At 53.5% G+C, this 13,383-nt stretch overlaps 1 protein-coding gene across 3 annotated transcripts in view; it reads right to left on the bottom strand.

Moving 5' to 3' along the window:
- Itpr3 (inositol 1,4,5-trisphosphate receptor type 3) overlaps positions 1–13,383 on the bottom strand; it is a 71,496-nt gene that overhangs the window by 46,610 nt on the left and 11,503 nt on the right. For all 3 annotated transcript variants that reach the window (XM_006996585.4, XM_042266460.2, XM_006996584.4), the window contains exon 2: positions 6,393–6,463. In XM_006996585.4, the coding sequence (XP_006996647.1) occupies positions 6,393–6,463 (71 nt within the window). The remainder of the gene's footprint in view (positions 1–6,392; positions 6,464–13,383) is intronic.

Here is a 13,383-nt window from a genome sequence, read left to right as displayed (position 1 = left end):
GTATGGACTCTACAGCCATCTGTCCACATTCACCCCTCACAGTCATCCCCTGAGCACTGGAGGTCATCACCATCATCTGCAGGGTGAGGGAGCCTCAAGCGATGAACACTCCCAGGCCACTGCAGGTCCCAGGGGTCCCAGGTAAATACACTCTCCTGTGATGTCTCTCAAGATGGAACCCAGAGCCCCACACTCTACCTCTGAGCCACATCCTCAGCCCCTGGGATAAGAGTGTGTGTGTGTGTGTGTGTGTGTGTGTGTGTGTGTGTGTGTGTGTGTGTTGTTGGTTTTTTTGTTTGTTTGTTTGTGTTTTTTTTTTGTTGTTGTTGTTGTTTTTTTTTTTTTTTGCTTTTTCGAGACAAGGTTTCTCTGTAGTTTTGGTACCTGTCCTGGATCTCACTCTGTACACCAGGCTGGCCTCGAACTCACAGAGATCCACCTGGCTCTGCCTCCCGAGTGCTGGGATTAAAGGCATGTGCCACCACCGCCCCACGGGATAAGCATTTTTTAAACATTTCTTTTTATTTTTGTACATGTGTGTGCCCCATGTGAGGGGCCTATGGAGGCCAGAACTGGAGCACTGGATACCCTGATGATGGATCACAGGCAGTGGGTACTGGAACCCGAGCCTGGGTCCTCCACAAAAGCATCAAACATCCTCAACCACTGAGCCATCTCTCTAGCCTTGGAATGAGTACTTTTAAAGATGGGTAGCTGGGGGCTCAAGAGGTAGCTCAAAGGCTAAGAACACGTGTTGCTCTTGCGGAGGAACTGGCTTTGATTCCCAGCACCCACATGGTAGCTCACAACCATTTGTAACTTCAGTTACGGGGATCTGACACCCTCTTCTGACTTTCTTGGGCACCAGGCACGCTCACAGTCCACAGATATACATGCAGGGAAACACTCAAACATGTAAAATAAAGCAGATAAAGCTTTAAAAAAACACCTTTACACAGAGGGGTAGCTGGGAGGGTCTTGGGTTTAGAGGGATGAAAATGGAGAATTGACAACTACCTGTGGGTGCTTGGGAGAGTTGGGGGGGAGAGGGCCCCAAACACGGACCGTGGGACACGCAGTAGTGGGAAAGCATAACCTTGGAAGGCGCAGACAGCTGCCGGGAGTTGAAAGGTGGCGTGCTTAGGCTGCCGGGCTGGAGGGTGTGGAGCGGAGCGTGAGGACCAAGCGGCAATATGGATGGAGGCGTGGTGTCCTCCACGTTCTGTTACTGGATGGTCCCACTACGGGTATAAAAGGCCTCTACATTGTCTTAAGGACAGGAATGAAAAGATGGGAAGCAGCCCATGGGGCCCTCAGAGGGTGCCTGGAAACAAGTCACACTGGAAAGGCACAGCAAAGCCACATACAGCACAAAAGACCTCAGGTGGCACTCAGTCACTGCCTGGCCTGCGCCTTGCAGTATACTCAATAAACCATACTGAGGGAGGGAGGGAGGGAGGCAGGGAGGGAGGCAGGGAGGGAGGCAGGGACAGAGGGAGGGAGGGAGGGAGGGAGGGGAGGAAATGCTGAAGCTCTGCATCATGGTGCATGGTTGTGATACCAGCAGTTGACAGGCTGAGGCAGGAGGACCACTGCCAAGTTGGAGGTCAGCCAGGGCTACACAATGAGTTCAAGACCAGCCAGGGATACAGAATTAGGCCCTGTCTCAAAACAAACAAAACCCCAAACAGACAGACAGGGAGAAGGAGAGTGAGACAGAGACAGAAATAAATCTATCTGTGGCACATGCCTTAAATCCCAGCAATTGACAGGCAGCGGCCCAAGGATCTCAATGAGTTCAAGGCTAGCCTGATCTACATAAAAAGTTCCAGACCAGCCAGGAGTACATAGTGAGACTCTGTCTCAAAAAATAAATAAGCTAAAAAAAGTTATTATTATTATTATTATTATTATTATTATTATTATTATTATTATAAATATTTGAGAGAGAGGAGAGACTGAACTTCTAGGAATTGAACCCAGGGTCTTACAAATGCCAGGCAAGCAGCTATCCCACTGTGGGCTTCTGGGAGGCGACTCAGTGACAGCCCCACACAAGCATGAGGACCCGACTTCAATCCTCAGCACCCACAGCCAGGCACAGCAGCAGATGCCTGTAATGCCAGCCTCGGTGATGGCAAAACAGGATGAGTCCTGGGGTGTGCTGGCCAGCCAGACTAGCCACACTGATTACCTCCAGACTCAGTGAGAGACTCTGTCTCAAAAAACAAGGTGAGGAGCAATTAAGGAAAACACCCAGGACCGACCTCCAGCCTCCTCACACGTGACACCCAGACATGCACACCCAGACAGCGCGCTAGAGATCTAAAAAGCAAACTAAAGCCCAATAAGGTTTATGCTTGCAGCCGCCGCGAGCATGCCAGGAGCCTCCTGACATGGCCTGCTGGAGATGGGGCCATGTAGAGAGGCATCCACAGACAATGGAAAGCTGACTGTCCACAAACTGCCTGGAGTGGACAGAATACAGTATCACACAGCCACTCACAAGAGTGCACCCTCTACTGGTGGGGTGAAGGAACCACATGGCTGCAGCCCTGGTACCTAGGCACCCCAGACAACTAGACATGTGGGGTCTCTGTCACCTGTGATCTCAGTGCTAGGAGGCAGAAGCTGGAAGACCATAAAGGCTGGGCCAGCATGAGAGAGACCTTGTCTCAACAAAAGAGTCCAGCAGAACTGATTCAAATCTCCTCTTCCATGCCCACGTCCACGGGGATCGAGGGTGGTCACCTCAGTGAAGGCTGCAGAGTCGTTGCTTAGGATAGAGGTGTGTTCTTCCCACCCTGCTAATCCCCTTATGGGAACTTATCAGAGAAACCTTCACACGTGAGCCAAGGAGCCGTGTATGGGAACTGAGCTCAGCGCTCACTAACAGGCTAGCCAGTCAGCGGATTTGCCATGGAATGCTATACAGCAATTAGGCTGCGGCCTCCAGCCACAGTCTAAAGGAGTAGATCTCAGAGAACAGCAGGCCAGGACAACGATCTGTACAAAGGGCACCGTTAGCACAGGCCAAAGCCGCCCTGTGTGCTCCTGCTCTGTCCCGAGGTCCGAATGGCAAGTGCTTTAAACCAGTCCCCTGAATGACAGAACCAACTTCACGTGTGTGTGAAATTTTCTGGGGTCTTCCTTGATCCTTCTCCGTTTTCTTTTGGTTTTTTTGTTTTGTTTTGTTTTGATAGTTTTTGTTTGTTTGCTTGTTTTGTTTTGAGACAGGGTCTCTGGATGCAGCTCTGGCTGGTCTGGAACTCGCTATTTAGACCAGGAAATCGGAGATCCGCCTGCCTCTGCCTTCAGAGTGCCAGGATTAAAGGTGTGTGGAGCCCATGGTCCACTCGCCTTAACTTCCTGAGTACTGAATTACAGACACGGGTCACTTCACCTGGCTTTGAAGTATCTTTTTGTTCGTTTTGTGATACTGGGGACTGAACACTGCCCCCGCATGCCAGGCAAGGGTTCTACCACTGAGCTACCTCACCCGCTCCAAAAGGGCTTGGGGGTGCCCTGCAGGAGCAGAGCTGAAAGCTGGGGGAGGGGCTCCCAGCTATGTACGCAGAGGAATGCCACCATGCCCCTCCTCCCACCAGCCTGAGCAAGGAGGTGACCTCCACACACTAGCCCAGGTGTCTGTGCCTGGAGGCGTGCACTCGGGGCTTCCTGAGGTCCCCCTGAAGCAAAGCTGCAGTCCTCCCACACTGGCGTCCCCTGGCCTCACCGGAAGAGCACAGAAGAGAAGCCCAGTCCTCAGCATCAACACCTACAGCAAGAACAGCCATCATCGGAGGCTGGGCTGGTGTGAGGTACCGCTGGCATCAGCAGCCTGGGCCTCCCAGGGCCTTGCCAGGTCTGGAAAGAATTCCCCGAACAAGCCGAGGCTTGGGGTGATGCAAACCGTGGATGGATGGAGCTGAAACCACACACGAGGGAAGCCAAAGCAGACTGAGGGCCAGGGGCTTCACTGGCCCAGAAGAAGGTACATGGAGTAGGGACTGAAGGGCACTGGACAGTGAGCTGTCCACAAGAAGAGTCCTCAGCAATGGCTGGGCTCAGCCCAAGATGGGAGGGCAGAATGCCTGGGGATCCCAGAACAAAGTCTGGTGGTGACCTGACAACTTCCAGATGCCTACCACGGCCCCACCCTGCAGTGGGAGGGCCAAGGCGCTGCAGGGAAGCCAAGGAACCAACAAAGGCCGGCCTCAGGTGGAAGGCATTGCCTGAGCCTCAGTCTGAAGAGGTTGGAGTCCTGAGTCTTGTCTCAAGTTCTAAATGTTCCAACTGGCACCTGCCAGCCAGAAGCTGCAGAGAACAGATCCTGTTCAAGACGATGATTCGGGCCTCAGCAGGACCATGGGGAGCCTGGAAGGGGCTCCTGCACCCCAAAGCCCCCAGAAGGTGATGGGTGGAATCTGGGTCCCTCTGTCCTACTTCACTGTACAGGCTGAGCCACTGAGGCCAAGAGGACCTCCAGGGGTCCCTGTACCCAAGCCTCGGGAAACCACAAAGGAGGAGACAGAGGCGTGGGAAGAATGCAAGAAGTCAAAAGGGTATTTGTTCTACTAAGTGGCTTTTTTGTTGTCAAAAATTGGCCCCAAGCTATCCACTGGAAGCCAAGGGCATATCTTCCCCTACCACAGCCACCTCCCTGTCACCTGCCTGCCACACACCCGTGTCCACACAATCCCTTCCCTGCTCTGGCAGCAGCCGGGGGCCCCAAGAAACCTTCACCCTTCTCTGCCCCTCCCGCCTTCCTCTCCCTTCCCTTCTCCCTCCCCCCACCAGGAGAGCCAGGAGGCAGACTCCCAATAAAACCAAAACACAAAAGCCAGACTAAAGCCTCCCCAATGTTCTGGCACAAAAGACAGGCAGACTGGAGTTCAAACCCCACCAGGACAGAAATATTCCACACGTGCACTGTGATGCGCAGGCGCCCACACACACAGCGGTGAAACCTTCAGCACTTGGGATGTGGCAGCATTTGGCTCAGATGTAACCGTCGTGGGTACACAGGAAGTTTGAACTCACCCAGCTAAAACCCTGAGAGAGACGAGGGTTTGAGAGACAAAGAAAATAAGCAAACGACACAGGACTCAGAGCACGCCGGACTCACGCGAGGCAGAAAACTAACCAGGTCGGAACTGGAGCCAGCGGTCAGGGAAGGTCAGACCGGAGCCAGGAGCAGGGACAGACACTGCAGAGGGCAGATTGTGGGGTGACAGCGGGGACAGTGGGGACAGGAGGTGCGGAGGTGAGGGGTGGCCAGTCACTGTGGGGAGTAGAGGGGGCTGTGGCCAGGGGGAAGAGGGAGAGCAGCCCCATGCAAAAACAGGGTGAGGGACCGCAGAGCCAGGTGTGGGCTGATGGTGGTGTGGAGGGCTCAGGACCAGAGGTCATTCCCACACGGCGGCTGAGGCCCGCCTCCACCTATGGCATCCCCTGAGACAAGCCAGAAGTCCATGACGGAAACATGGATAGAGACGCGCTGATGCAGGGCCCTCTCCAGGCCAGGACCCCCCACCACTCCCAACAAGACAGGAAGGACCCCCAGCAGCAAGCAGCAGAAGGATGCCGTCAGCCTGGCCTCTTAGCCCCACCCCTGCCCAGCATTTAGACTGACAACATCACCCACCAGCCTCTCCCAGAGGACCAACCGCACTGCAGACCTGGTGGCATCATGCTGGCATGTTCCTGCCTGCTCCCACCACGCCCAGGCTCCGACTGTCTAGTGCATGTCAGCCTCAGCCCTCACAGGCAATCCCCTGCTTGGCCCAAGATCAGCCAAGTTGTCCTTCATCCAGCCCTGCTACTTCCAGGGCTATGGAGCCCACCACCATGGAAGACAGAACCTCCTCAGGGGAAAGCCCTTGACTAGGTCACGGGACACAGCCATGCCTGGGCTCGGGGGTTCCATCCAGCAGGAGCCACACACACACAGCCTGAGGCAAGTAGATATGAAGAGTTAAAAGCTCCAGTCCCTTCACCTCACACATGGGGAGACTGAGGCACAGGGAAGGGTTCTCCCTTGGGCCTCCTGAGGCCTGAGCAATTGTCTTTCCCAGTTTTATTCCCTTAAAAAAAAAAAAAAAAAAAAAAAAAAAAAAAAAAAAGAAACAGTCACACAGACAAAGAAAGCCCTGTGAGTGGCTGGGAATTCGGGGAGAATGGGCCCCTGGCCAGAAGGGGGTGTGCCAGGGAAGGGGGTGTGGTCTTGGAAGGAAAAGCAGAAATGTGCCATGCCAAGATGATACACTGCAGGCCAAGGTTAACACAGGCTGAAGAGGGTGGTCTCGGGCAGACTGGGGAGACAGACCCAGACCCAGGTCCGGGACCCTGCGGCCCAGGAGGGATGCTCACAGCTGGTGTGGAGGTCTTACCTCGGAACTTCTTGGGGGGGTTGTCCAGGTCCCCAGCTGCAGGCTCCACCACACAGCGGTCATCCACCAGCCTAGGGGACAGAGCAGCTTGGTTAGAGGGAGGGAAGAGACACATCTCCTGTGGAGCAGGGAACTCTGGGAGCACGAGGGATGATGTCTGGAGTTTCTTCCATCGCTGGAACCTGCCATGGGCATTCTCTTTATGGCACTGCCATTAAAAGGCAAGGCCTCTGAAACTGGAGCCACGCTTTGGCTGGCGTCTGGGCTCTCACACAGTAAGTCCTGAGCCCCTGCTGCCTGGGCAGGAAGGACAGGGAGAGGAAAGGGGCCCAAGAATCAAAGGCAGTGGGAGATGGGAACCGAGGAGGGACAGTTCAGCACGGGAGAGGGTGAAGGCAAGTCAGAGTCAGAGAAAGCGAGGACAAGAAGCAAATGTGATGAGAGACGACAGACAGACAGACAGACAGACAGGAAAAAAAAAAAAAACCTCATGCTTCCCAGACTCAGCCAGGACCTAAGCTAGGGTCTGAAATTCTCTTACAGCTATGGCTGAGGACTTAATCCTGCATCTCTGGGGAGCATCCATCCATGCGCCCTTCCTCACCTACCCATCCATCCATGTACTCATTTACCCATGCATGCCTTTATCCCAGCACTTGAGAGGCAGAGCCAGGTGGATCTCTGTGAGTTTGAGGCCAGCCTGGTCTACAGAGTGAGATCCAGGACAGGCACCAAAACTACATGGAGAAACCCCGTCTCGAAAAACCAAAAGAAGAAGAAGAAGGAGAAGAAGAAGGAGGAGGAGGAGGAGGAGGAGGAGGAGGAGGAGGAGGAGGAGGAGGAGGAGGAGAAGGAGAAGGAGAAGGAGAAGGAGAAGGAGAAGGAGAAGGAGAAGGAGAAGGAGAAGGAGAAGGAGAAGGAGAAGGAGAAGAAGAAGAAGAAGAAGAAGAAGAAGAAGAAGAAGAAGAAGAAGAAGAAGAAGAAGAAGACCCATGCATCAATCAATCCATCATCAGTCCATGTACCTGCCCAACCATCCATGCATCCATCCATGCCTCCAACCATGCCTCCATCCATCCATTCATGTACCCACCCCACTCTTCATTTACTCATGTTCCTATTCATCTATCCATCTCCTCATCCATGCACCCACCCAATCATCTGTGGTGATATTGTGTTCCCCAAAATATTGTGCACCCTAATAAACTTATCTGGGGTCAAAGACAGAACAGCCACTAGATACAAAGGCTAGAAAATGGTGGCACTCACACCTTTAATCCTAGCACTCCAGAGGCAGAAATCCGTCTGGATCTCTGTGAGTTCAAGGCCACATTGGAAACATCCAGGCATGGTGACTCACGCCTTTAATCCCAGAAAGTGAGCCTTTAATCCCAGGGAGTGATGGCAGAAAGCAGAAAGGTTTATAAGGCGTGAGGACCAGAAACTAGAAGCATTTGGCTGGTTAAGCTTCAGGCTTTCGAGCAGCACAGTTCAGCTGAGATTCATTCTGAATGAGGACACAGAAGCTTCCAGTCTGAAGAATCAGGATGAGCTGAGGAACTGTTGAGGTGAGGAAGCTGTGGCTTGTTCTGCTTCTCTGATCTTCCAGCATTCATCCCAATAACTGGCCTCAGGTTTGATCTTATTAATAAGAACTTTTAAGATTCATGCTACAATCATCTCTCCATTTACCCATGCAACTACTTATCTACCCATCCATGCACCCATCTGTTTACCCACCTGTACATTAATCTACCCACCTACCCATCCCTCCATCCATCTAGGCTTCAAGTTCTCCATCCCAGGCTCCAGGAAAGAGATGATCATGAACCACTGTCAAAACCATCTCTATCTCAGCAATTATTCCTGAATTTCCACCAACTTCCCAGCAAAGAACTGGTCACTGGTACCATTTTACCCAGGAGAAAACTGCACCTAAACATTAAATGACTCGCCTGAAGTCACAAAACCAGTGTCAAAGACCACTTCCACTTCTGCACTCCTTGGGTTGGCTAACACGGTCTTAGGATGTTCTCTCAGGGACCCCAGTTTCCTTGCAAAGTCTCCATGTGATCCCAGCATCCCTAGGCACTCCCGTCTCTCCAGAGGTGGTCACTGCACCCGGTGACACCTTCAAAACACCATTCGGCCACAAGGCACAAACCATACGCCTAGCAGACCTGATATCCTAGTTGGCTCTCTGTCGCTGGGATAAACACCATGGCCCAAAGCAAGCTGGAGGGGGAAGGGTTTCGACTTACGCACCCCTGTTACAATCCATCACTAAAGGAATTCCATGCAGGAATCATGGAGGAATGCTGCTCACTGGCTTTTTTTCAGAGCTCATTCAGCTTTCTTTTTATACAATCCAGGACTACCTGTCCAGGGGTGACACCGTCCACAGTGGACTGGACCTTCCAAGGTCAATCATTAGTCAAGAAAATGCCAGAAAGACTTGCCTACGGTCGGTCAGTCTGAGGAGGAGACTTCTCAATTATGATGCTGTCTTCCCACATAACTTGTGTCAAAATTGGCCCGCCTGGATTCTCCACCTTTGATCTTCCCAGCCCCGCCCCGTCTCTCCCATCCCCACAGTCCCAGCTACCTCGCTACCTCAGCGCACGCACCTCTACCACGAGTCTCGGCAGCCTGTGCCCCCCCCCCCCCCATTGTGCTCCATGCGGAATCTGCACATCGCTCTCCTGTGTCCTCAGTGGTGTGAAAAACCGATACAGGGGTTTCATTCCAGCTTCTGGTGAGAGCCCCCGCACCTTAACACCTTCGTGAGTGGGGCAAACCTACAATCGTCTTTATTGCCACTTTGGATTTCTGCCCCAGTCTCTACCAAAGCTCCACAGCCACAGAAATGGCAGGAAGGCCGGTCCTATCCGCCCCTTTCACCTGCATTTATGTTAACGAGGTGACTTTTGGAAAGCCCCTCAGGATGAGAGTGGGAAACTGTTACAGATAGAAACTGCAGCCCCAGCTTCCCAGTCTGTCCCTGGTGGAGGACACTGATGGTTAATCCGTGACGTCATCAATCAATCATACAGCGAAGGGCCAACCCACAAGGACTGAGTTCAGGGAGTGTCCGTCGGTGGTGGCCGCAGGCTAGTGTGGCCCAGAAGGGCACAGAAGCAGTTCTTCATCCCACCCCACACCTCGCCTCACACGTCTCTCCCTCTGGCTGGTTTGAATTACACCCTCGTTGGTTTCCTGACACAGCGTCCGTCTGCATAGCCCTGGCGTGTAGACGTGCAGAGCCAGGTTTCTCTCCTTCCGCCACGTGGGTTCCAAGGCTCAAACTCAGGTCCTCGGGCTTGGTAGCAGGGACGGACCAGGACCTTCTCGGCTATCTCGCTAATCCCGAAGCTGTGTTTTGTTCATATTTCTGTGTGTGCACATGTGTCCGTGTGCAGTACACGTGTAGGTCAGAGGCCGACTTTTACCTCCATCCACCGTGTGGGCTTACTTCCTGAGTTAGCTCACGAGACCCTTAAAACATGACGTTATCAATTAAAAGACCGTCCCCCTCATGGCATGACTCAACGTGTGACTGTGAGGCAGGCCATCTCAGCGGCAGAGTCAACAGCTCTGCTGACTTCTATGAGCCGCTGTAGCGGGTCCCCAAACACGAAGGCACCTTACGGGGTCCCCTGATTCACAGCTGTCAGTCAGAAAAGTCAGAGGCCCAGGCTGGTGACTGGCATCTAGAGGAGCCAGGGCCCTCAGCCTCTGTCATCTGGCACTAACTCCGTGCAGATGGTGCGGGAGCTCACTGAATCGTCGGCCTCCCGCCGGTGGCCTGGGGAGCTGGAAGGCTGCCTGGTGTTTGCATACACTGTTTAATTTCCTAAAACTACTTTGCTATTATTTCCATTTTGCAAGCAGGGCAGCCAGAGCATGGAAAGGTTAACATCACAGAGCTGGACTTTGAAGCCAGGCTGCCCAGTACTAGCAGGTGCTTTGAAGGACCTCAACGGTGCCAGGCAGGAAAGGGGGCCGCAGCCTGCTCAACCTCCCAGCCTCCAGGGCTCGCTCCCTCCCCTTCCAGTCACAGTCATGCTGGCCACACTCACAGCCCCAGAAGGGCTACTAACATGATCCCTGGTCATTCCTACACTCCCGCCCCAAGGACACTCTCTTCTCAACCCAGCTGCTCTCCTCAGAAGTAAAGGCACTGGGGGGGAACGTCAGCCAGCACAGATGGGCTCCTGTCCTCCCACCAAGTGGTCCTCATGCTGACCCCATCTCAGTCCATGACCCCCCACCATGGCTCTTTGGCCAAAACTTCAGACTAACCCTCAGCCCCTCTCTTCCAATAGCTGCAGCTACACAGCGAGGTCAAGGCTAGCCCACGTTATATGAAGGGACCCTGTCTCAAAGGGGGGTGGGGGTGGAGAAGACTGGGGTATAGCTCAGCTGGTAGCGTGCTTGCCCAGCATGCCTGGGTTCAACCCCAGCATTGACTAAAATGGCATGGTCATGTATGTCTGTAATGCCAGCATGCAGGTGGATGCAGGAGGATCAGAACCGAGGCCATCCTCCACTACACAGTGAATTCCAGATCAGCCTGGACTGCGGGAGACCCTGTCCCAGACAACAGAAGCAGAGCCCAGCCTTTGCTCATCACTTCTGGCACCATCCCAGGCCAGGGCCTTTCGCTCACGACTGAACTTTAGCAACTGCTCCCCTGCACCCCTCTTCCCCCTCCCCCACCAGCCTGTTCCCTACAGAAAACAAAGGAAAGTCAAGGTTTGGGGTACACCTCCTTAGGCTACAAGAGGTCCTGGGCCCCATCCTCAGCACCACAAGCTGAACAAGAAAGTTAAGTCCGATCAGGTCAGCACTCCGCTCACATCCTCCAGAACCACCAACCCCATGAATAACCACAGAGGTGGCAGGATGGCTCAGCGAGGGGAAGGTGACGGCCACCAAGCCTGACAGCCAGAGTCGGATCCACAGGACAGACATGGTAGAAGGAGAACCAGCTTCCTCAAGTTGTGCCCTGACCTCCGCAGGCCCGCACGTTTCCGACTTCCTCCAGGCTCACTCTGGTTCAGCCCCATAGCCTCCCGCAGGCTCCTCACGCTCCTGGGGACCTTGGCCCTGCCTTTTCTTCTCCTAGTAAACTTTGCTTCTAAACACCCTCACTTCTTGCAAATCCCAGCTCAAAGGACCCGTCCCCACCAAGACCCTCCTCCTCACCTCTTTTAAGACTGTGCACTATAGTCAGGTTTGGTGGCACACACTTTATAATTCCACTTCTTGGGAAGTAGAGGCAGGAGGATCAGGAGTTCAGAGTCATCCCTGGCTACGTAACAAGTTCAAGGCCAGCCTGGGCTATGTGATCTAATATGGAGTTGCATGATATGGAGCTACCCCATAAATAAAAAGTGTGATCAGTGCACTGCGCATGGCATGCTGCCCTCGCCGTCCTTTGTCCTGGTTCCCACCTGGCTCTCCCTGCCATCGGTGGTATGCAGATCCCATAAGGACAGGGGTGTGGACTTTGCTTCTGCACCCCCAGTGCCCAGACCTGCAGAGCAGGCTGCATAAACGCATACTGAGCAGGTGAAATAATTCATTCTACCAGCTGTGGAGAGAACATGAGCCAGAAAGGATGGGGTCCCTGCCTTGGGGAGCTAAAGCCTCATTGGGAAGACAAGTCACACACTGAGAATAAGGGCAGAAGGACATGCATTGGTGCCAACTGGCGGTACCATGGCGGTGGGTTCCGTCTGGACTTAGGATGGGGAAGGTCAGAGTGCAACCTCCCAGACCAGGTGTGCGAGGACCTGGGAGCGCTGAGGCCTTGAATCATGCATATAATTTCCTGTAAGACATCCTGAGTCAGACCAGCTGGCAGGCCCTCCGCAAAGCCAGAGGGAGGGGATACAGACATTGTGGCTGGGAGGGGAGACACTGACCAGGGCCCACGTAGCCCCTGCCGAGGGTTCTAGAGCCTTCAGGAAATGTGGAAGTCACAATCAGGAGAGACCACGGGGGCAATCCCACTGTCTACTCTCGGCCAGGACACAAGGCCTTGTGGGAAGGGAGAGCGGGAAAGGTCCCAGTCCCCTTCCTCAGTAAAACCCACCTGGACCAGGACCCTTCCCGCCATCCCTGAGACCTGACCTGTCTGGGTCTCTCCTGCAGGCCATGCAACTGAGCATATACACGTGTTTGCCCTAGGTGGCTGGCACAGATCAGCCTGGTCTAGATTTAGGTGTATGTCTATCTGTCCCTGTCCACATCGGATCAGCGTCTGAAGCCCACACAGAGCCTAGGGTCTTCAGAGCAGGGAGACCACATGAAGCCGCTCAGAGCCACACACAGGCAGGGATGGAAAGCAGCCCAGCACTGTGGCCCAGCAGCTCCAGGGCACAGGGCCAACGGCAGCCATTGAGGAGCTGCCCCAAGAGTGTGGAGACAGACAGAGGGGACCTTCAGGGCTGCTCCTGGGGCAAGAGCCCAGCACCCCACTGGGTTCCATTGACATCCCCCACCAGAGAAGTCTCTGCGATGATACCCTGCTATTCTCCTTTTTAAGATTTATTTTATTCATTAGAGATGGCTCAGTGGTTAAGAGGACTGGCTGTTCTCCCAGAGGACCCAGGTTTGATTCCCAGCACCCACACGGTGGCTCACAACTGTCTGTAACTCCAGTCCCAAGGTATCCAACACCCTCTTCTGGCCTCCATGGGCACCAAGCATGTAAGTACTACATACATGTAGGCAAAACATCCATTTACATAAAAATAAGTATTAAAAAATAATAAAAATGCCAGTGGTGGTACACACCTTTAACCCCAACACTCGGGAGGCAGATGCAGGCAGAGCTCTGTGAGTTTGAGACTAGCCTGATCTACAGAGTGAGTTCCAAGACAACCAAGGCTATTACACAGAGAAACCCTGTCTCAAAAAACCAAAATAATAATAATAAATAATAATAAGATCATGTATGTGTGAGTGTATGCCACATGTGTGC

Source organism: Peromyscus maniculatus, chromosome 21, assembly GCF_049852395.1.
Source record: "Peromyscus maniculatus bairdii isolate BWxNUB_F1_BW_parent chromosome 21, HU_Pman_BW_mat_3.1, whole genome shotgun sequence".
In the NCBI taxonomy this organism is placed as follows: Eukaryota; Metazoa; Chordata; class Mammalia; order Rodentia; family Cricetidae; genus Peromyscus; species Peromyscus maniculatus.
Note: the sequence above shows the minus strand (reverse complement) of the source record. Positions and strands in the feature narration are given on the sequence as shown.